This window comes from Chlamydomonas reinhardtii, chromosome 6 (genome assembly GCF_000002595.2).
Source record: "Chlamydomonas reinhardtii strain CC-503 cw92 mt+ chromosome 6, whole genome shotgun sequence".
Lineage (NCBI taxonomy): Eukaryota > Viridiplantae > Chlorophyta > Chlorophyceae > Chlamydomonadales > Chlamydomonadaceae > Chlamydomonas > Chlamydomonas reinhardtii.
Genome location: NC_057009.1, coordinates 557,372 through 578,272, shown reverse-complemented (window position 1 = coordinate 578,272; position 20,901 = coordinate 557,372). Strand labels below are relative to the sequence as shown.

The window sequence follows — 20,901 nt, the reverse complement described above, 5'->3', positions numbered from 1 at the left end:
TAATATATCACAAATTGTATCGATAATTAAGGCTCCCGGCACGGAAGGACGCAAGACGGAGGAATCGACGCGTTGGAGGATCCCGGAAATTGCGCGCGAAAGCGCGAGGCGCAAAAGGTTGGCGCTATCTGTTTTAGTTTCCCCGTAATGACGAATGCCGCGTTCTGTATTCTGCTCGCACATCACCCGGCACATCGGCGTTACTCTCGCCCGCTTCTCGCTGGCTTCCACGCCCTGAGTCCGTGCCCCCGCTGAGTCCGAGCCCCCATCCCCGCTCACTTACCCACCCCCAGCCCGCGGCGCCCTGAGCTACCGAAGGCAATATCATGACCGGTAGTATGGCTGCTCGCAGCCCCCAGCAGACCTATATGATACTTCCACCATCCGCCAGTCCATCCCACCCCACCCCATCCCCACACCGCATTCCGGGGCGGTGTTCTCCAGGTTGGTTTCGGGCGCATCCTTTCTGGTAGTCCCAACGCCAGCCCGGCCGGCGTCGTCCAGCCCAGCCATCCCAATACAGCAGCCACCTTCCGTCAGCCAGCCATGGGCGCGACCGTCCGCAGCGTTTACCGTCGGTTACGAGGTAACATGTGAATTCGCAACTTGCGCTACTGACTGCCTACTCTCGTGCCGCCTGCAAGCCCACTCCGCCTTCCGCTCTGGTCTACGTACGCATTAGTTCCGCAACACTCGTCAATTCCGGGGCGCACGGCATGGAGCGCCCTGAGGGGGGAGGGGCAAGCCGGAGTACTGCGTAGCGGTAGGTGTTTACCCCCTAAAACTGCCCTCAAAACCCCTAAGTTTGTAGCCAAGTCGGCGTCAATCGACTGCTCTCGGCGAGCTGTACAGTTCTATACCTCCTGTGCAGCTGGAGGCACAACCTGACTGGCACCATGCCACACATGTCCATGTGTCCGTGGCCGACCACAGACCCTTCAGTCAGACTACCCGGGCGTGCGCTTAAGCTTACAGTTGCGCACACCAAGGCTTGGCCGTTACAAGTTAGCATCAGTTCACTCCATGAATAGTGAGCGACGGCTGCGACGCTCAAGTGGAGCTCTGCGCTACTACGACGCCGATGTGGACGGACATCCGGCCACTTTCCAGAGGCTAGACGTGCTGCGAATGCTTTAGTATGTGCCTGCTAATGTGAGCGGTGTGTGGTTCTGGGCGGAGCGTTTAGAGGGGCGTTCGTCGGAGGTCGGTCGTCGCAGGTCGTCGGTCAGGAGGGGGGGTCGGGAGGTTTTGGGACATGGGGCCTGGAGGTTTAGTTCGTCCCCCCGCCTGCTTAAGTCATGAGCGTGGTCCGCAGGGTTGCCTAGTACGCGACCCTCTCTCCATAATACGCGTATTAATACAGCGTACTAGGATTCCTAGTACAGTACGTTCAAATACGCTGCATAATACGCTGGGCCACGAAATCCGGGGGGAAAGCCGGTGCAAACACGACAACGAAGTGCTTGCGAGTGAATGCGAATGCAAGACGCCGTCGCGAGCTCCAGGCTAGCAATAAACATCACGAAAGAAGTTAGTGTCAGCGGCAATGCGGTTACTTGTTACCTTCGAGACGAGACACCGGTGCGCGCTCCACGCTGCTCCGCATTCGGCACGCCAAACGGAGTCCGAGTGTCGTGGAGACTGCTGCCGCTTGCAGGGGCGGACGCGTTCCAGCTCGCAACTAGGCTGCTGCCATTCGCCGCGACAACGCGAAACCCACAAAATGCACCCACCTGGAACGGAGCCAGGCATCCGCGGGCGCCCACGACACGCATGCCCGCACCATGCCCGAATCGATGTAAACTTGGATTTGCGCGGCCTTATTTCCTTCAACTTATTACACTCATATTGTTGTAAGAAAACACAGCTGCGGTGTGGAGAACAGCCCTGGTTCGCGAACTTCGACGGACATCCTTTCCAGCAGCCCTCGCACCCCTCGCCCGCCACGGCCCACCCCGCTGGTTTCCCCAGCACATTATCTAGCAGCCAAATACATCCATGCAAGTAAGGAGGCACAGCTGCATTCCTCACTGGTTGCGACAACAGAGCGAAACGCCCGTGAAAACATTATGATAATGATAAGGTCTCACAGACTGGCACCAACAATATTCAAGTCCTGCAAAGCCTCTTTTACGGGCACCGGCACGCGTGTGTCACCTCGTCGCGATGGAAACTTACAGGTTTCAGTTGAGGCACGTGCAATGCGTGCGCATCAGGGGACCCGCAATACCAATTCGGGTTCATCCCTGCGGCACGGCCACCCCCATTCAGGCCCATCCCCGCGGCACGGCCACCCTCATGCCATGCGACACCCCATGCGTTTCCCCGTGGCGTTTTATATGTATCATATACGTATTATGCAAACGTGCTATCCACGTACCAGGAGGGTGGGAGGGATGTCTGGGCGAGCCATCCAGGGCATCGGGGTCGGAGACGCATCCAGCCGGCGCGGGCATCCAGCATAGCCCGGCCACATAACCTGCATACCTGGGGGCGACCCGACCGGGGTATGCGACAGTGCCCGCCCGGCCATCCAACAGTTCCGGGCCGACGCGACCCAGCCATCGACGCATTGGTCGCCGGCTCATCCCACATCCCTGGGCCAACCCCAGCACAGACATCCAGCAGACGCGAGCCAACCCGTGTACACATCACGTTTCCTGACTTGGAAAGCTGTTTGGAGAAAAGCCAAACCCATAGGAAGAAAAGCTCTGGGCGGGGAACACGCTGGGGGTGTGTCGGTCGACACGGCCTGACATGGCGAACCCGCCAAACCTCTTTTCGTCTTAATCTGTTTCACAATCATATAAGCGTGTAGGTTGTTCTTCTTAAACTGCTGTTTGTCTGCTGGAAGCTGAAGCCATACAGCAAATCAACAAGCAACTGTCGTCTCTCTAGCACCATTTCCTGGTTCCACGGGCATAGGATATAGAAAACAGCAGGAATAGTCAAGCCCGTCCTTTGAGGCGCCCAGAAGCGGCCAGCGAGCCGGACGAACCACTGGTTCGCTTCGGCCATCTCGGGTGCCCCGGCCCCTTCTCGTCACAGTCTATGCCCACACCAATGAACACAACCTATAACATGTGCACAATTCATCGGGGTAAACTAAAGCGAATGCTGGACGTCTTCCGCAGAAACATCATTTCGGGGTTTAGCGTTTAGCTATAAACGGCCGTTATAGCGTGAACATAGCTCACTATAGTATTGATGCTAAGGCGTAACGAAGGTGGTCATCCTGCTGTACACGCTGGACCACGTGGCCGACCCCACCAACCCCAAGCCCTCGGCGCACCCGCTCCCGGGCACCGTGCTGGCGGGCGCGGGCGCAGCGCAAGCGGGCCACCGGTTGCAGCAGCACCGGCGGCTCATGGGCATGGAGGAGGAGGCGGAGGGCGCAGGTGCGGAGGCGGGGGCGAAGCCGGGCGTGGAGGCGGGCCGGGGTCAGGGCCACGCGCACGCGCGTGCGCACGTGCATGCGGCGCACGCGCACCTGCACAAGCGCCACTCTGGCGAGCAGCCTCCCCAGCACATCGCTGACGCCGCGGCCGCCCGCTCTACACAGGACGCCGCTGAGGACAACGGCGCCGGTGCCGCGGCCACTGCTGCGGCCTCGTCCGCCGCTCCGGCGGCGGGCTCCGAGCCCGGGGCGTCCTCTGGCGAGGAGGGCGAGGGCCGCCTGGGTGAGTTCGAGTCCCGTCTGCGCCGCCGTGAGCACGAGGTGGACCCCGTGATGCGGCAGCACAGCCTGGTGGTGTTCCTGGCGCTGTGCTGCCTGGGCGCCGTGTTCGTGCCCTGGCTGCTGGCGCTGAGGAAGCTGCCCAGCGGGGGCGCAGGTAGCCTGGCGGCGGGCGGGCCAGGCGCGGGCGGGCAACTGCCGTTTGCGGTGGCCACGGGGAGCAAGTCGGTGGGCGGCCGCCGGCAGCGCACGTATAGCTAGGCGCGGCGGCTGGGATGTTGTGCAGAAGTTAGACCCTCAGTGCGCTGGACAGCACTGCGAACTGCAGTGACGGAGGCGTGGGTGCATCGGATGACCTCGGTAGGAGGGAGGTCTTTAGCCATTTGCGAGATGAGTAAGCAGGGTTGGCATAGGACCAGCAGTAGACTAGCGTCCATCGGGGGCATTACGCCAGCAGGAGATGACTAGATGAGCATAAGTCTGTGGCAATGCACTGTGGAGAAGTAGGCACGGGGTCACTGCCCCATTTAGCATGCAGTAGTAACTTACCAGGTGGCAGGATTGCAGCACGGCTGTAAAAGTGGATGTCGTAGCTGCGGGTGTGCGAGTTAAGCACCGCTGGGGTTAAGGCAGGTTGGTGAATTTCCGTAGGGTGCAGCTGATTCCCAGACCCCAGCACATGGCAAACAATTTGCCGTGGTCGAACGCCGGAGTGGATGCGAAGTGTTTGCTAGTGAATGCGAATGCAGGACGCCGTCGCGAGCTCCAGGCTCCAGTGGATCTCGTGGCTGCGGGTAAGTATGTGTCATTCATTCAGTCAACAACGCCATCGGCCGTGGGCGATACGCACCTCACACGCATCCCAGTTGTCAAGCAGTCTAAGGCGCGCGTGCCGCCGGCGCTGCAGTCCGGCCCGGATGCTGCTGCCCAATTCTCCGCGCTGTTGGCCCGTGTACCGGCGGCGTGGAGGGTGGCGGCGTCGGCCACATTGCATGCGCCTGGCGGCGCGGCCTCCGCGCCTCCTGCCCCCCAGGTATGGCTGCTGCTTGCGCAGAGCCTGGGGTGGCGGCATGGCGCGGCTGACGTGCCCTTGCTGACCCTTACGGTGAAGCAGGCAACCCAGCTTCAACTTGCGCCTGCGTACGACGCGCTCCGCGTGCGTCACTTGGCCTTCATCCAAGAGGCCTACAGCGGCGCCGCGCCGCCAGCGGAAGCGATTCATGCGCTGCGGGCGGCCCTGGCGCGGCTGTGGGCTTTGGTGTGGGAGCCGCGACACAAGGAACCGCTCTGGCGTCTGGCAGTCAATGGGTTCACGGGCTTTGGGATGCTTGCGGCGTGGGCCGCAGATGGACGCGTGGAGAAATGCCCGTGTGGGGCTCAGATGACTGCTGGGGCTAGGGTTCATCACTTCTGGGACTGTGTGGTGGCGGAGGCTCTGCGTGATGTGATGCGGGAGCATGCGAATGTGGACATCACACGGAACCAGTTGTGGTTAGTACAGGCGCCACCAGGGCTATCGCAGACGGTGTGGGACATCGTGTGCTTGGCTGCTGTGGCGGCCCTGGAATACGGCCGACAGCGCCTTTACGCTTGCCGTGATGCTGCAGACCGGACTGCAGAGGCTGCTGTTGTGCGAAGGATCGGTGTGGAGGTGATTGCGGACTTCTGGTCACGGCTAGCTGCGTTTGTGAGTCTGCGTCGGCCGCTGGGACCTTGTCCCGAACCAGCACCCATTCCTAGCGTCAGATGATGTTGGAGGGGTTATCTTGGTAGGGCCAACAGCGGACTCGCCACCGGCCTCACCCTAGCTTGTCAGCTTAGATTGCATTGGTTACAAGAGGGACCTGCTGACGCAGTTCACGAGCCAGTGACGTGGAGAACGAACACCCTGCTCTGGACCCCCAGGGGCGTGCCGCCTGCAGCGCCGTCGGCCTACTCTAGCTCTAGTAGGCTTCCTCCCGCCATACCGAACATGTTACTAGGTGCCATCACTCCACCTCCTCTTCCATTATGACACTTCGTTGTCTGTTCAGCTTCATACTTCCATCTGCTCTTCGCTCAATCCAAGGGTGGCCTGGCGAGACTCGGTCCCACCCCCTCGGTTTGGCACCGAGACACACATACGATTGTAACCTAGACCAGAAGTCTGCTATAACTTGCGATTTGATGCGCGCCGTTATTGCGTTCCCATCGATCACTCCTTGCTCGTTCCTGGCTGCAGTGCTGAAGCTCAAATGCTCGTCACCGTATCAGCTAACTTTGAGTGGCCTTCACCGTTCCTCGCGCCAACAGCCCCAGCATGCTTCAGTTCAGCATACCCTCTCGCGAAGAGGGCGGGACGGGTGGGAGCTCGGTTGCGGTCAGTTCGAGCCGATACGGAGCGAGCAATGCTATGGTAAGAGTTTAAGCAAGTAGTCAAAATAGGCGAAGCAAGTATTGACGGCGAACAACTGGGCGAACAACTTAACACCTTTCGCCTCGATATGCGCTCACCACTGTAACAGGCAAATCCGAATGGCAGTTTATTATTATCGGTATTGCGAGCTCGGGCGAGCGAGCTATCGAAACCTGTGAGTTCTCTCGGCACGAACCGTGTCACCGTGCCTCCGTCGCGCACCCAATCACTACCTTCGTGTGTCGCGCAGGTCACACCGTTAAGCGGGGCTCGTTATCCGCCTCTCGGGTACTTAAACCTCGCCTCGAGCAGCGACCTTCTGACTCCCCACAACTTTCTCAGTGTCGGTTTCCCGCCGGTGGGTGGCTCGAAGTCGGATGCATAAGGGTGCATAACTGGCTACCGGCCTTTCCCAACAGTTCAAGCTTTCGAACAAGCCCTTTTATCCGGGCAACGACGGCCAGCCTACCCAACGCGCCTCCACTGGCGGAATACGGCGTGAGTGGTTAGGGGTCGAGCTGTTCTTGCGGTCGGTTACTGACCCGTTTCCATGTGCTTGCAGGGGTACCTGGCTCAGCTGCGGCTGGGGCAGGTCGCTTCCCTGGTGGTTGATCCCGGTGCAACACCTGATGCCACCGAGCGGCATGCCGTTTACCAGGCGGGGCTGGAGGCCGCGCACGAGCTGCGTCAGTCAGCTTTGGCCTCTGCGACTGTCGCCAGGCAAAACAAAGCCGCGGCGGAGTTGTGGGGCTGGCTCCAACGCTACCGGCCGGGCGTCTCACCCGCTACCTGTTCCGACGAGGACCTAGCGGCATACGTCATGAAGGGGTGGCTTCCCAACCACCATTCTCGCGCTTCGGCGGACGTGCCGGCCGGTCCCAGCGCTCTGAAATCTCACCTATCGTCACTGAGCGGCTTCTTCAACCGCATCGACCGCGGAGGCCCCTACAACTCGTCTACTAGCCGTGGCAACCCTTGCGAGTCTTCTATCATCGAGGACCTGCGCACTGCTTACCAGCGGGAGCAGGTGCAGGCGGGTTATGCGGAGGTCTCTGCGGTGCCCATGACGGAGGCCAAGTACCGCGCTCTGGCCTTCTACCTGTGGGCTCAGTACAGCGCGGCGGCCACCGCAATCGAGCGGCTTGTAGCGCTGCGAGACCACTTATGCGTGTTGCTGCTGTGGCAGACGGCTGTGAGGGGGCACGACTTGGGCAAGCTGGGCACCGGCGACTTCGTAAACCCCGACAACACGGCGCTGCCCTTCCAGGGTTTCCCGCTGCTGCCGCCACGGCAGTGGGGCTCGTACCTCGGCCCCATCCTGTGCTTCTGCGAGCGCGGAACCAAGACTCACAAGCTGGCGCGCGCACCTCCGATCTTCCTGATGCCCGATGTGGCGGAGCCTCGTCTCAGCATACCGCGCGTACTGGCGCTGTACATGGCGCTTTGCTCTGCTGCCGATGCGCCTCCTGGTAGCGCAGTGGCGGACCTGCTGTTCCGGCCTCTCGCCCCGGATGGAAAGAGGTTTAAGGAGACTCCCCTGAGCAGTTCTGCCATGGGTGCTCGGCTCCGCATGCACCTGGTTGCAGCTGGTCTGTACGGCGGCGAAACCGTGCACAGCTTTCGGCGCGGTTCATTGCAGAATGCGCAGGCGGTGGGGTTGCCACCGTCTTCACTGTTAGACTTGGGGCAGCTGCGCACTCCCGCCGTGCTAGAGCGTTACTTGGACTCTAGCCGTCACTTAGGCCGCGACGTGCGGGCTCGGGTAGAATGAATGTACAGATGGCAGGAGTGGCTGCGAAGTCTAGGGTGTGCAAGCCATCGACTGAACCGTGGATGTATGGGAGTGCAAAGGGACAGGGTTTAGGCAGGTGGATGTATGGGAGAGGTGGTGGACACACACGCCGATTGCGTGTGACGGTACCAACGACCGCGTGCTTTGGAGTGCCCGGGTGCTGGGCATGGGAAGCAGTTAGCCGCCCTGAAGGCTAAGCATTTGCAATATGTGTGCGACGCGGGTGTGTCGGGGGTGGAGGCTGCCCTGGCGGCGGGTCCTTCGTGTGCACTTTGGCCCGCTTGTGGTCGCTGAAATGGGAGCATTAACATAAGGAAGCACTGTGGCGTGTGGCTGCCAACGCTTGCTGGGCTTTTCCACGGCATGCTAGCGAGCGTGCGCGCGGCGTTGCTGTTGACCCGTGTTGGGCGTGTGGGTTGACATGCAGGATGGGGACCAGCGTCACTGGTTTTGGGACTGCACTGTCGCGCTGTCCCTGCGGGAAAGCATGGGGATGGCTATGGGTTACATGCCAGAGGATGCTCTTAGTGCCTTCTCTCGTGAGGGGTTGTGGTTAGTGCGCCCGCCTGCGGGGCTTGCGCCACGTGTGTGGGATGTGGTGTGTCTCGCTGCTATGTTTGCCCTGGACTTTGGACGGCAGCGTATGGTGATGACCGGGCTGGCGGCGCGAGTGAAGCTGCCGTCGGCCTGGGTGCTGAGCAATGGACTTGCCGTCGTAGCTGACTTCTGGGTTCGTCTCCAAACGTTTGTGACTTAGGTATCAGGCCAAAGCGTTGGGCACTGTGCCGTCTGCGCACCCGTTCATCTCTCGGGCTGTTGGTGAAGGCATGGTACTGCACTTGCCATATGAAGCTGATTCCCCGCCTCCATCGCCGTGAGAGGTTGTGAGTGGTTGGTGGCTTTAAGTGTGGGCAGGACGCACGTGTGGGCGACCGTTCTAGTGCCTGGACGCTTGCGCCCTGGTTAGTGCGTGCGCTGTGCGTGTGTGCTGCGGCCTGGACGATTCCCGGCACTCCGGTGCCTAGGCTTGTGGCGTTGAGGCACAGCGGTGGTGCTCTGGCGGGTTGAGGCTTGGCTAGGACTCACTGTGCGCGGAGTAACACGGACTTTGACCGCGGGAGGGTTGCAGCCAAGTCGGATTGGTGGAGTCAAGATGGGCGCTGGTAGCATCTGATGGCTCGGCGTCTTCGTGCTGGGACTGTCCCCTCTGTAACTTCCGCATTCTTTGAAGTGGGATGAAGAGGTGACGGTACGGTAGCGCGTCTGTGATTGGTTTGCTTGAGGCTAGATATGCCAGACTACACGAGGCACGCCTCGCAACTATTCGGTGGCGGCACGTTGGACTGAAAGGGCGGGTGGGGGGAGGCTTTTGAGAGCAATTAGGTTATGCAGGTGCCTGCTATGTTCAAACTCAAGCGCAGTGTAAAGCGTAGTGTGATGACAATAAGCTTAAGCTTCAGCTATTGACAGGGGATGCCTTCTGGGCATTTCCCACCGTACTGCCCATTGCCGAGCATTCCAGTCACCTTGAGTGCTGAAGCTCAAATGCTCGTCACCGTATCAGCTAACTTTGAGTGGCCTTCACCGTTCCTCGCGCCACCAGCCCCAGCATGCTTCAGTTCAGCATACCCAACGACACCGCGCCGGCGGCTCTCAGCGTACATTCAGCGGGCCATGTACCACTCCTGAAACGCTGCAATGCCTTCGCTCCTCACGTACACCGCCTCCACCGCATAGTGCGGAGCTTCCGGCCGCGGGTTGGCCGGCACTTGTCTGCCCGGCACTTGCCTGCCTGACACAGCGCCTGAACCGCTCCGGCAGCCGACTGAGTTTGCTCACCCACACGACTGGCCACACCGGCACGATGGTAACACAGCTCACCCGCTTATCCTCCACTTTCAGCACTACTCTTCCCATCTCATCAAATGGCGCATTGACGACAACACGCCGACCTGCGCCCACTGAGCTCAGTCTTACGCGAACGCATTCGCCCCTGAAGTGTTGGGGCTCCAGAAGCGGGAACAGAAGCGACCCGGCAGCGTCCCCACTCATCCTCCCATCTAGTCACGCCGGCTGCAGCCCGCCCAACCACACGCGCGTGGAGGGGCGTGCATGCCACTGCGGGCTCAATGGCCGTGATGCGGCCCGACACGCGCGCAGTGCAGGTAGGAGATGGTGCTGGCGGCTTGCCGAGTCCAAGGCGTGGGGGCGCTAAATGCCCACCAGTCAGGACGCAACCTTGCGCGGCCAGCGGCCCGCCGCCCACCAGCACGGGCCTCTCCGGTGGCGGTCATGATGGTCTGGCTGTTGCGCATGGAGGCCGCGTCGAGCTGTTCGCGGGGTGGCCCAGAGTAGTCTGAAGGCGCTGCAAACGTCGGGCAGGCAGGGTAGCAGCAGCGGCCTCCGAGGGGTGACGAGTGTTCCGTCGGGGTACCGATTTGACCTACGCGCGGTGGCAGTGTCTTGTTGCGCGAGCGCCGTGGTGGATGCCGCACTCGTCAGCTGTTGTGGCAGCGAGCCTCGCGCGTGAAGCTGCCGTAGCAGGCTGCTCAGGAACTCAGCGTTGTCCAGCAGTAAGGCCAGGCTCTAGGTCAAGCTCTGACGTAGGGTCAGGGAAGGCGCGATGCCTATGGCGCGCGGGCGACCTGCCATGCACCGGCGTCAGCGCGTCGCGGCAGGCCAGGCCTAGGCGGCGAGTGCAGGTAGAACTGTGGCTGCTGCTGCGGCTGCTGCTGCTGGGATTGGGCTGCTGCGGCGGCCAGTATGGGCCTGCGGCCGGGGCGGACCTTTGCGGGAAGCCGAGCGGCGCCGCCAGGAGGCCCTCCTAGACCAGGGCGCGGCCGCAAAGGCAGGCGCCGCAGCCTTCGGCTCAGGCTGCGCTATGGCTGGGGCGGAGGTACTGCCGCAGGCCGGTCTGCGCCGCCAGTGGCGCTGCGGCGAGGGGTGCGCGGCCGGAGCGGGCGGCTCCACGACTGAAGCGGATGGCGCTGCGGCCGAACCGGCTTGGGCGGCAAGCCCAGGGCTGCTGGGTGGGCAGCGGGCCCGCTTGGTCTGCTGCAAGCTCGATGAGGCCACCTTGGCCCGGGATCATCGCCGGCGGTGCTGCTGCGGCGTTGATGTCGGGGCCAGCCTCCGTTGCTAAGGCAGCTGCGAGCGGCGGCTGCTGGTGAGGCGCGGCCCCTGAGTCCTGCCCAACCCCTACTGCCTCGGCCTGCAAGGGAAAAGGGGGAGGTGGCAGAACGTGCCGTCAGTTGTATGCGTGGGCTGGAAGAGGGCGCGGCCTGGCTGCGGCATTGCCGAAGACATTTGCCCGCTGTACACGAGCGAACGGTGCTGCTCAATCGGAACGCGGGGTGCTGCCCCCCAAGTCGCGTGTGCGGGTGCTGCCCGAGACTCGGCCTCTGTCTTGGGTTCTGCCCTCGTACGTACGACGATGCGGAAGCGCCGAAGAACGCGTGCGGGTGCTGCCCGAGAACCGGTCAGATGGGTTCTGCCCAAGGGGCCTGCCTGCTAGGCGCGAACTAGGGTACTGCCCTGCCGTAATGCGGGTACTGCCCTGTCGTAATGCGGGTACTACCCTGTCGAAAGCGTGCGGGTGCTGCCCGAGTTGCTAGACGCTGGGTTCTGCCCAGATCAGCGCGGGTTCTGCCCGGCTTACCGCAAGCGCTTCATCTTCTCCAGTCGCGGCGCCAGCGCAGGAGGCGTCGGCCGCGTCGGCTGAGTGGAACCCGGCGCGTACGTTGCGGCCTCTGCGGGGGGTCAAGGGGCGTCAAAAGGCGCCTAGGCTCTAGCGGCTGCCGGAGGTCAATCTGGACATGTAAGAAATGGGCTTCAGCGCGCCGGCTGGGGCCCTCTGAGGCTGTTTGCTACACGTTCGCGCGCAAGCACCATCGCAGCTGCGCCCGGCTCCTCGGCTCCCTTGCGCCTGTGCGCGCCGACCAATCGACGCTGACAAATGACTGCTCGTGTGTTTCAGGATCTCCCTTTCCCGCCAGAGGCTATAGTTTTCTGGCGATGCCGATTACCCCTGCACCCAAGGACACCGCTTCAGCGGCTCTCCTCGCTGACGCTCTCTTACGGCAAAACCTAGGGCGCCTCCTAAACCGCTCCTAGCGCTAAACCTGACGTGTTCGCGACAGAGCGCTTTTGAGAGCAATTAGGTTATGCAGGTGCCTGCTATGTTCAAACTCAAGCGCAGTGTAAAGCGTAGTGTAATGACAATAGGGACTCGCAAGAGGTAGTCTTATGACGCCGACCCACGGCTTAGGTGAGCAGCGCTAGCGTTTGCGGTGAGCCGGGCCTGGGGTTCCTCCCCTCTCCGGAGGCGAGGAGCATGGGGGTCATTCGGGGATCTCTCCTCGGGTGAGCGTGCGTGTCTCGTACGTTTTTGGGGCCCTGGCTAGTCCACGGCTGTCGTCCCACATGTAACCTCTATCAGCTAAGGATAGGATACGCACTTCGCTGCTTGTGAGGGCCCAGGGGTTCCTGTGAGGGCCCCACTCAACAGGGCAAGCCAGCAAGGACTCTCGGGATGTGGCTTCAAATGTAGTGGCCCACGGCCCACTTTTACAGCATGTGAGTCTCCCTCATCTCCTTCCTCGCTAAGAATCAGGTCTCTCTCCTCTAGGTGATCCCATATAATGTACAGTTGCCCGTCGCCCATCACAGTCCTATTATAAAGTTGTCATGTTGCTCCAGCTCCAGGCGCTTCTCAACATGCGTACTTCAATTCAGAGATCTCAACTCGAGGCAGAGATCTCAACTCGAGGCAAAATTACGCTCCCAGTCCTGTCCCGAGTCTATGTTGCCACCGTCATCAGTCACCTGCATGATGGCGGGTCCAGGCGCAGCCTTCTTTTCCGTGACCTGCCAATGTTGCTACTGCACTACATCTAACACCTCCAGTTTGCAGGCCGCAAACGCTACGAGCCAATGACCTGCCTCCAACTATGGACGCAAATGTCTACCTATCACTCCCTGACATCAACGAGCACTGCACCAGTCTGCGGCCTACCACCCAAAACAGTGGCTGCACCGACACCATCGAGGCGCGCATGCTCTGATCCTACATGCACTGACGTACGGCGGTTAACAAGTACCACTAGCACCCGACGGCCGCATCCGGCCGTGCCCACACTGCAAGGTAAGCTCGTGTGATAACGCTTGTTCGCATCACGCTCTGCAAAGGATTTGTTGTATGAGACACACAGCAAGCTGGCACCATTCGCCAGCACTAACCGACAAAAAAACATACACACGCACACTGCCGCCCGTGTACTTCCAAGACCCTCCGCGCAAAGTTGTTGCTGCGGCCATTACCAGAACCGTGCTAATCAAAACAAACATGCACGGATGAACAAAATTGTGGTCTGCATGCTGAGCAAAAATACCCTTGGCTCTAAGGATGGGAGCAGCATGCATTCCTGCTGTGCCCCCTCCCTTGCAGCGCACGGCGCGCCCCCAGCCACCGTGCTCATCGCGCACTGCGCGGATGCCTGCTCCTGCGTGAAGCCATACCATCGTGCTGGCTGCCTGCAAGTCAGCCGGCACGTCCGATTACCGACACCTCGGCCGCCATCCTCCACGTCGGCCTCCACCACCGTCCATCCACGCGTGTCTGTACCTGCTCACAAACTGTGCGGGATGCGGTAGAGGCAGAGCACGGCCCAGGCCGGCATCCATACTAGGACGCGACGGCGTGGTGGGCGTGGCGCAGGCCCAGGCGTTGTGTTTGCGTCTCAATCATTACGGATGAGGACTCCAGCAGCGCCACCGCCGAGCGCCGGTAGGCGGGTTTGATGGTGATGTAGGCCACCTGCCAGATGAAGCATCCCACCACCTGCGGGCGTTGACATGGCGCGGGTGTGCAGCGGGGAAGCGGGGGCGCAGGCGTGTCAGATGAGCAGGCGTGGAGATGACGGGGCGGGGCAAGGTGTGCCGCCCGACGCCCAGGTGTGCCGCCCGAGGCCAGCGATACCCAAGGGCGCTCTGTGCTCTAGTAACACTGCAGTATGTGGGTTTGACTGTGTCACACGTCCGCATGTGGGTAAAGCCCAGCAAGTCGCGCGCTAGGGTGGCAAGCCCCAGGCGGATGGGTCCTCGACCGCTCGACGACCACTACCCAAAAGACGTGTGCGCCAGCTCAGCACTGCTCCCAAAAAGCCCCGACCTTCACGCTAAGCGCTAGCGGGCTGGTCGGCGCCGTTGGAAGAATAGAAAGGTCCATCCAGCGCCCGAAGCTCAGGAGCACTGGCCCGGCACAGAGCGCACCCACGCAGAGCATAGTGCCTGTGCGACTGAAGCTCCATTGCTCCCGCAGCGTCCTTTTACGGTCCCTATTCATGAACTGCGTGAGGCAGTCTCCGAACGCGAAGCCGATGGCCGTCGGCACGCATTCTGCCAGCAGCGGCCTCCGCTGTAGCTCGCGAGATATGCGAATAGCGAGCACAGCCGGTTTCCGGCGCAGACTGAGCGAGTTCCATGGTTTGCCTGGGTCCATCTTTCTAGGCCCAAATTAAAGCCTTGAGGGTCGCTTTGTGTGCTAGCGCACCGGTACAAGACGCCAAGGTCCTATACAGAAGTAAATTGTTGCCGGTTCCGAAGAATGAGCATCGAATAATACGCTCGGCAAGCACTAACTTTAGCCAGCTGTAGCCAGGCAGGGCAGGTAGTTTGGATGAGTGTAGATAATACTCGACTTGTGACGACTTCAATAGAACGCACGATGAAAGCTGTGCCTGCTTTCAGAAAACTCCGGATGAAGCGGATGACTCCATGCACGGAACCGAGGTTGGGGTGTCCGCACTTGAATGCATTGTTGCTCGATGCATTATAGCTACAAGTGACCAGACGTTGTAACTGGAGGGGAACTGGGAACACAGGCACAGTGTTGACGAAGTGTAAACGTCCCTTGGCATCCGCGGAGCGTTTTGATGCTTACATATGGTATCGAGACCGAATAGCTGCACTCGAGCACCTGATCACTGCTCTAAATGCGATAGGCAGGTCGCAAGGTCGATCCGCGCTTCCCACACTCTTCGATCTCGATTGTATCAGACGTGGTGCAAATCTCGAGGTGCTGAGACAAGTCGCGCAACTCTCGTAAGCCGATGACGCTGGCTATAAACAATGCTGTGCGCTTGTACGCGCCTATGCCCTATGATTCGGCGACCGCAATAGGACGGCGCTGGAATCCGAGGACGGCTCCCGTCCAGAGGGGGGGGAGTGTAAGCGTCCCTTGGCATCCGCGGAGCGTTTGTGGACGTGACTGGGAACCTTGGAATTACACAGCTCATGATGCATTGCATCACACATAAGGAGTGGAATGTGCAGATGAACCCAGCATGAAGCATAATTAAAAGGCCACCGCACACACCGTGCGCACACACTGTGGCACTGCGCGCGCACGACGCCGCTTGCGCGTGAGTTGCTGGTGGCCGCACGCACGGGCAGGCTTTGGTGCAACCAGCGGGTGCCCAATCTACTCCAGTTGGGTTCACGGTATGTTAGGGGGCATATGGGGGCCAGAGCGACCATGCCACGCCAGTGCTCGTATCTTCCATCTACACTGTAGAAATCTGCCCGAAATCCGCCGAAGGCGGAGAAAAACTTTTGGGTTTGGGTGCCACGCATCTACGCAGTGTAGACGGTTTTGGCCGGTTTTGGCGCAAAAATGGGGGAAGCGTAGACGTTTTGGGGGGCTTGGGGGCTTAAGTGTAGATGCCGCGGTCAGGGTCATCTACGCATGTGTAGATGCCGGGTGCGTGAGGGCATCTACAAGATACGAGCACTGTGCCACGCATAGCGAACTGGGGAGGTTGGGATGGGCACGTCGCTGGCACACTTCTATCATTCTCTGCCGATGTGTACAGGAGGGTGGGAAATCCGGAAAGTTGTGGATTGAGTCTGGTCGTACGGTTGCGGAAACCGGGCTGTGGCAGCAACTTAGTTGTGGTTGGCGGGGGGTCCAAGTTTGGGGCGGCGGCCTGTGCCGACAACTAAGATTGGGCCGGGGGGCCGTGTCAGATGCGGCCGGGCCCCCGCGCGGCAACTCAGATGCGGTCCGAAGCCATTGAAGATTGCGCGCGGGGGAGGTATCCACAACCTAGTTTCCCGACATCAGATGGGATATCCCCTCAGAAAGGAGCTTAGGAGAACACAGGACGGTCGGGGGGATTCACAGGATGGTGAGTGGCGGGCCGGGTGATGGCGGTGGATAGCGGCACCTGCTGACAACCCGGCAGCTGGGGAGGGATTGCCTGCCTAAATGTTCATATACATACTTAAGCTGCTGAAGTATTGATATATGCTCGCATTTCCCAGCAAGGCTTCTGGCAGCTCCCCTCTCTTGGTTCAGTCCCTGAACTGAGCGAGTTAGAAGCTCCATAGTAAGGGATATGGTTGACAGTATGTAATAATACAGGACCAGTAAAACTGTAGGCAGTTTGGGGGTGTTTGCCAAAGACGAACCACTGGTTCGCGGCAGCTTGCTGGCAACTTTGCCCATTTAAGGGCGCCCGGGGTGTCTACGATCATTCCAGTTGCTGAGTGGTACTCAATCAAAGCACTGCCTAGGACTATGAAGCGTGCTGAAGGAACTGCTGATCACCAGAGTTCTTGCTTCCTTGCCTTCTTTCAAGGCTTCGCACACGAATATAGTTTGCTGCATAGAGCCTGTGTCTGCAGTCTGTGTCTGCAGCCTACATGTGAGAGAGTTGACGGGGATGGAAGCGGGCTGCCCGTTCTTGGGCTACCCGGCTTCCGCTGTGCGTGCCGCCATGCAGCCGTGCACCTACTACCGTGCAAACACTACACAACGATGCTTGGCTCTCAAGTACACATATGAGCGCGCGCTAATTGAGTTGTGCAGCGGGGCCGCCCTGCTAAACTCAGATTGGGATGCGTGTCAACCGAGTTGCGCGGCGGGACTGGTCTCCCAAACTTGGATTGGGGCGGGCGGCAACTGAGATGCGCGGTGGGACCGGGCCCCCAAACTCAGATTGGGGCGGGTGGCAGCTGAGATGCGCAGCGGCACCCCTGCCGCCAACCAAGATGCCGCCCGGCGGCAACCAAGATGCCGCGCGAGACAGATGCCCGACCAGACCCACCCCCCAAGATGCCCCCCGGCGGCAACTTTCCCACCCTCCTTGTGTACGCGCCGGCAAGGCTGGCGTTACCAGGCTCTACGCGAAACCACCTGGACAGCAGGCGGTATCTCTTGTAACAGCAGCCAGGGCGACAGCCTGCACGCGCTCTGCTGGAGGGTGAGCACACGGGTGAGCAGATCCAGCCGCGCCCGTCCGCGCCATACGCTGACGCATGCGATGATATACGTAAGATAAGCGAGCTAGGAAGTAGCTGGACACTCGTTTCCAAATCGGAAAAGAGGGCAGGCGCGTAACAAGCTCAAACCCGCCTAGGCGTCTTCCCTTGTTAAAACGGCAGCGGTGTGAGAAGCCCAGGAGACACGGATAGGGAGCCCGAGCTTGAGATGCTCCTGGCTCGAAATTAGCAACTTTGAAGTATAGATTATTACGATGGCAGCTCGTGCTCGTGTTGCTGGCTTGTTGCTCAAGCGTGTGAAATGACCGGACACCTTCCGGATCCAAGCCGCGGTACGACTTCTGCAGGCTTAATAGCGGACGCGCGTGCAGGTGCTTGTCAGCCTTCAATATACTCAATACACATTGTGAGGGCAAACTGATACGAGGACTGGTGAGTGTTCAGCGATATACATCCGTCAAGCCGTCGCTCAGCATTTCTACCTCGCTCACCCCGCGAGTTCAGCCCGTCGAGTAACCTTGTGGCGCGCCGTCGTCAGTACTCCCAGCTTCTGCATTGAGCCAGGTAAGGCAGCAGGTCGGCATCGGTGGTGTGGTTTTGGGTTGGGAGCAGGGTTGGGAGGCATCCTGCCGACTGCAGGTGTCCACTCCAGAGCAGCCACACGCTCGCTACCTGTGTATGATTGCTCTCACGTCTGCAAATACATGTCAAAACGTGCCAAATTATGGGCCCTCTGCTCAAGGGACGCAACGCCGTGCGAATGCTCTCTTCGCACTTCGCGACGTGTTAATGGTTTGCGACCGCCCAACTCCTGCTTTTCCCACTCCCACACTAATTAAGCTTCCGCGCTCACTAATTGTGGCACAGGTGCTACGTGAATACAATGAGGACTTCGCTGTGGGGCCACGCCCGCCCACACGCCCCCCCACACACACACCCGGTGGTTGGGTACTCCCAGTTCCCCCGCTTCTTCCCATCACGCCAGTTCTCCATGGGGTGTATCATCAACCAGCTGGACGCGGACCTGAAGGCGACGAAGCTGGTGCACGAGCAGGAGGTCCGGGAGCTGAAACTGGTGTATGAGGAGGAGGCCCGGGAACTGAGGCGGGTGCACGAGGAGGCAGTTGGTGAGCTAAACCGGGTGCACGCGGAGGTGGTTGGTGAGCTGAAACGGGTGCACGCGGAGGAGGTCTGCATGCTGAAGGAGGAGGTCGCCGAGCTGCAGCGGGAGCTCGAGTCGGGGACGAGGGGCCTGCGGAGGTGAGCTGGCTGTGGGACGTTAGCTAGTGGACATATATTGATCAGATGGATGGTGGAGGGTGGATGGTGGAGGGTGGAGGATGGATGGTGGCCATACTGCCGTAAGAAGGCGGTGAAAACCGCCGTGTCTAGGACAATGGACGATGGATGATGGACAATGGACAATGGGCAATGATCACTGACAGTCAGGGAGAACCTGTAATGGACAATGAGATTGGCGCGTCAGCTCATGCGGCATTGTCCCAAACCCCAGCACGCCTCAGGCGCCGCAACCGCTAGCTCAGTCCCCTGGACAATGGACAATGGACAATGGTCTAGTGTGAATGGACTGATGGACAACAATGGACTTGCCCCCGCCGCCGCGCTGCCCCACCACCGAGTGAGCCGATGAGGCAGGCACTACTAAGCCAATGAACCTGCCCGGGCCTCGCGCCGCCTGGCAAGCTGGCCTGTGTACATACTTCGCATCTGCTGGCACCTTACCAACCCACGCACACGATTAGGCAACCGCGCGCGCCCCCATCGCCACATCTCCCCGCTCCCTGTGCGCTGTTCCTCCTGCCCCGCAGCGCCCGCCATTGCCTGCTGGACTGGCTGGTTCACCTACACCAGACAGCCTGCCTGACGCCTGTGGAAGCGAACGGCGTCAACAACAAAGCGGATGGCCTTGCGTCAATTTGCACCAACTACATCCCAGGCTGCCTATCGTTCCACCTGGACACCGGCATGTGAGTGCGCCGCACACACACCTCAGCACCATGCAAGCGCTGCGCTACAACGCCCCGTAGAATGCCAATGGTTGATTCCGACTGTTATGGGACAACATTAAATGCTAGGATCCCGTAATGTTTTTCTGACACGGACGCGTTCATTATTCTCTCTTCCCCAGGTTCTATGCCTCCAACGACATCGCACTGCTCCAGGCGTCGCCCGCCAACAATGTCTACCTGAGGTCCCTCAGCCCACCCAGCCCCATGCCTCCTAAACCATCCTCACCGCCATCGCCCACACCACCGTCGCCCATGCCAACCAGCCCCGCGCCGCCAAGCCCTGCACCTCCCATACCCCTGCCGCCTTCACCGGTGCCGCCCAGCCCCGCACCGCCTAGCCCCGCACCGCCTAGCCCCGCACCGCCCAGCCCCGCACCGCCAAGCCCCCGGCCTCCTTCACCGGTGCCTCCAAGCCCCGCACCGCCTAGCCCCCTGCCACCTTCACCGGCGCCGCCCAGCCCCGCACCGCCCAGCCCCGATCCACCTTCACCAGCGCCGCCCAGCCCCGAGCCGCCCAGCCCAGAGCCGCCTTCACCAGCGCCGCCCAGCCCTGAGCCGCCCAGCCCAGAGCCGCCCAGCCCTGCGCCACCCAGCCCAGAGCCGCCCAGCCCCGTGCCACCCAGCCCTGCACCCCCTTCCCCCGTGCCGCCAAGCCCGCCGCCCCCTTCGCCTTCTCCCCCGACTCCCATCATTACGAACGGTCAAGGCACTGGCCAGCAGCAGATCTCAAGCGGTGGTGCTACGCCCGGGCCTGTGAGCGGCGCCGCAACCCTGACAACGAGCGCTGGCAATGATGACGTGGTGATTCCCATTCTAGCAGTGTTGGTCCCGTGCGTGGTTTTGAGCATGATTGGCGTGTTCACTTGGTGGATGCTGCGGCAGCGGCGGTTGAAGGCGGCGGCCACGGGCGCAACGTCGGGTGCTGCCGCTCCCCAGCCGCAACAAGGGGAGGGCCGCGTGTAGGTGTGGTGTGCTCGGGTTGTGAAGTCCCAACTAAAAGCGCCATTAGTACATCAATGGTTAATGCCAGTGCGTCTTGTCAAACGCACGAGTACTAGTATTCATGTTAACGCGTTGTGGATCCGTGCGGCCACCGTCTCGGTAATAATGCGTTGATGAATTGCTCCCCTGGCTGCCGGCGTGTGTGGCCGTTGCCTCCGCCCGTCCTTTCTTCATTGCAGTGATTGAGAGTATTACGTTGCTCATTCATGGTCTGCGCATTCGCGTACTCATGCATTCACAACTGTACTATGTTGTCACACCGCCACCAGTGCTTTCCTGTACCATTGATAATTGGTGCTTGTAGAGTTCAGTCTAGGAAGAGCGGTGACTGTGTTCCGTACGTGAGCTTCGGGGAGGACGGGAAACGTGGAGCCGTCTTTGGACACCTCCAGTCCATTGAGGCGCTTCTGGGTTCAGTTTTGCCATCAGTCAGGAAGACACATCCGTCACCTTGATTGCACAGACAGGTACTTACTATTACTCTTTACAACAGGAATGATTTACATCCACTTTATTTTTAAGCTGTGACGAGCTGTTGTACGGCGTTCCCGTTCCGTACTTGCACGACAGGGATGGTGCGTTAATGTGCATGGTGCATGGCTGTCGCACAATGATGTGTTGTACTCACCGTCCCCACGGCCAGCGCTGCGTCGCGGTACCGTGTAACATGCATGCTGTTCGGCTCCACAGTAAGAAAGGGAAGGTGACAAGTGGGAAAAGTGGG

The 20,901-nt window shown here is 60.4% G+C and overlaps 5 protein-coding genes across 5 annotated transcripts; 3 read left to right on the top strand and 2 right to left on the bottom strand.

The window, feature by feature from the left end:
* Window positions 1–2,824: 2,824 nt before the first annotated feature.
* CHLRE_06g253150v5 (uncharacterized protein) lies at window positions 2,825–4,266 on the top strand. Its single transcript, XM_043062629.1, has 2 exons — window positions 2,825–3,156; window positions 3,227–4,266. Exons 1-2 carry the CDS (start codon window positions 3,115–3,117, stop codon window positions 3,935–3,937), a joined length of 753 nt encoding a protein of 250 aa, XP_042923335.1. The 5' UTR covers window positions 2,825–3,114; the 3' UTR covers window positions 3,938–4,266.
* Window positions 4,267–4,312: 46 nt separating this feature from the next.
* On the bottom strand, window positions 4,313–6,054 carry CHLRE_06g253102v5 (uncharacterized protein). Its single transcript, XM_043062628.1, has 3 exons — window positions 5,480–6,054; window positions 4,696–5,111; window positions 4,313–4,464 (listed from the first exon to the last, which is right to left on the bottom strand). Exons 2-3 carry the CDS (start codon window positions 5,079–5,081, stop codon window positions 4,407–4,409), a joined length of 444 nt encoding a protein of 147 aa, XP_042923334.1. The 5' UTR covers window positions 5,082–5,111; window positions 5,480–6,054; the 3' UTR covers window positions 4,313–4,406.
* Window positions 6,055–12,412: 6,358 nt separating this feature from the next.
* Window positions 12,413–14,804, bottom strand: CHLRE_06g253051v5 (uncharacterized protein). The gene is made up of 2 exons (XM_001696586.2): window positions 14,033–14,804; window positions 12,413–13,702 (listed from the first exon to the last, which is right to left on the bottom strand). The coding sequence occupies exons 1-2, from the start codon at window positions 14,360–14,362 to the stop codon at window positions 13,547–13,549; spliced, it is 486 nt and encodes a 161-aa protein (XP_001696638.1). The 5' UTR covers window positions 14,363–14,804; the 3' UTR covers window positions 12,413–13,546.
* A 2,393-nt stretch (window positions 14,805–17,197) lies between these two features.
* CHLRE_06g253000v5 (uncharacterized protein) lies at window positions 17,198–18,619 on the top strand. Its single transcript, XM_001696343.2, has 2 exons — window positions 17,198–17,709; window positions 18,013–18,619. The coding sequence occupies exon 2, from the start codon at window positions 18,029–18,031 to the stop codon at window positions 18,407–18,409; it is 381 nt and encodes a 126-aa protein (XP_001696395.1). The 5' UTR covers window positions 17,198–17,709; window positions 18,013–18,028; the 3' UTR covers window positions 18,410–18,619.
* Window positions 18,620–18,717: 98 nt separating this feature from the next.
* CHLRE_06g252913v5 (uncharacterized protein) lies at window positions 18,718–20,855 on the top strand. The gene is made up of 3 exons (XM_043062627.1): window positions 18,718–18,784; window positions 18,975–19,133; window positions 19,295–20,855. The coding sequence occupies exons 1-3, from the start codon at window positions 18,747–18,749 to the stop codon at window positions 20,136–20,138; spliced, it is 1,041 nt and encodes a 346-aa protein (XP_042923333.1). The 5' UTR covers window positions 18,718–18,746; the 3' UTR covers window positions 20,139–20,855.
* The last annotated feature ends 46 nt before the right edge of the window (window positions 20,856–20,901 follow it).

What these genes read in the sequence shown, in the direction of transcription:
- CHLRE_06g253000v5 (XM_001696343.2), top strand. Translation starts at nt 18,029, where the DNA reads ATGAGGACTTCGCTGTGGGGCCACGCCCGCCCACACGCCCCCCCACAC.
- CHLRE_06g253051v5 (XM_001696586.2), bottom strand. Translation starts at nt 14,362, where the DNA reads ATGGACCCAGGCAAACCATGGAACTCGCTCAGTCTGCGCCGGAAACCG. An exon ending in CGCTAGCGCTTAGCGTGAAG is followed by an intron (nt 13,703 to 14,032) that starts GTCGGGGCTTTT and finishes CAACGCCCGCAG; the next exon opens with GTGGTGGGATGCTTCATCTG.
- CHLRE_06g253150v5 (XM_043062629.1), top strand. Translation starts at nt 3,115, where the DNA reads ATGCTGGACGTCTTCCGCAGAAACATCATTTCGGGGTTTAGC. An exon ending in ACATCATTTCGGGGTTTAGC is followed by an intron (nt 3,157 to 3,226) that starts GTTTAGCTATAA and finishes GGCGTAACGAAG; the next exon opens with GTGGTCATCCTGCTGTACAC.
- CHLRE_06g253102v5 (XM_043062628.1), bottom strand. Translation starts at nt 5,081, where the DNA reads ATGAACCCTAGCCCCAGCAGTCATCTGAGCCCCACACGGGCATTTCTC. An exon ending in CCATACCTGGGGGGCAGGAG is followed by an intron (nt 4,465 to 4,695) that starts GCGCGGAGGCCG and finishes ACTTACCCGCAG; the next exon opens with CCACGAGATCCACTGGAGCC.
- CHLRE_06g252913v5 (XM_043062627.1), top strand. Translation starts at nt 18,747, where the DNA reads ATGGACTTGCCCCCGCCGCCGCGCTGCCCCACCACCGA. An exon ending in CCGCGCTGCCCCACCACCGA is followed by an intron (nt 18,785 to 18,974) that starts GTGAGCCGATGA and finishes CCTGCCCCGCAG; the next exon opens with CGCCCGCCATTGCCTGCTGG. An exon ending in TTCCACCTGGACACCGGCAT is followed by an intron (nt 19,134 to 19,294) that starts GTGAGTGCGCCG and finishes TCTCTTCCCCAG; the next exon opens with GTTCTATGCCTCCAACGACA.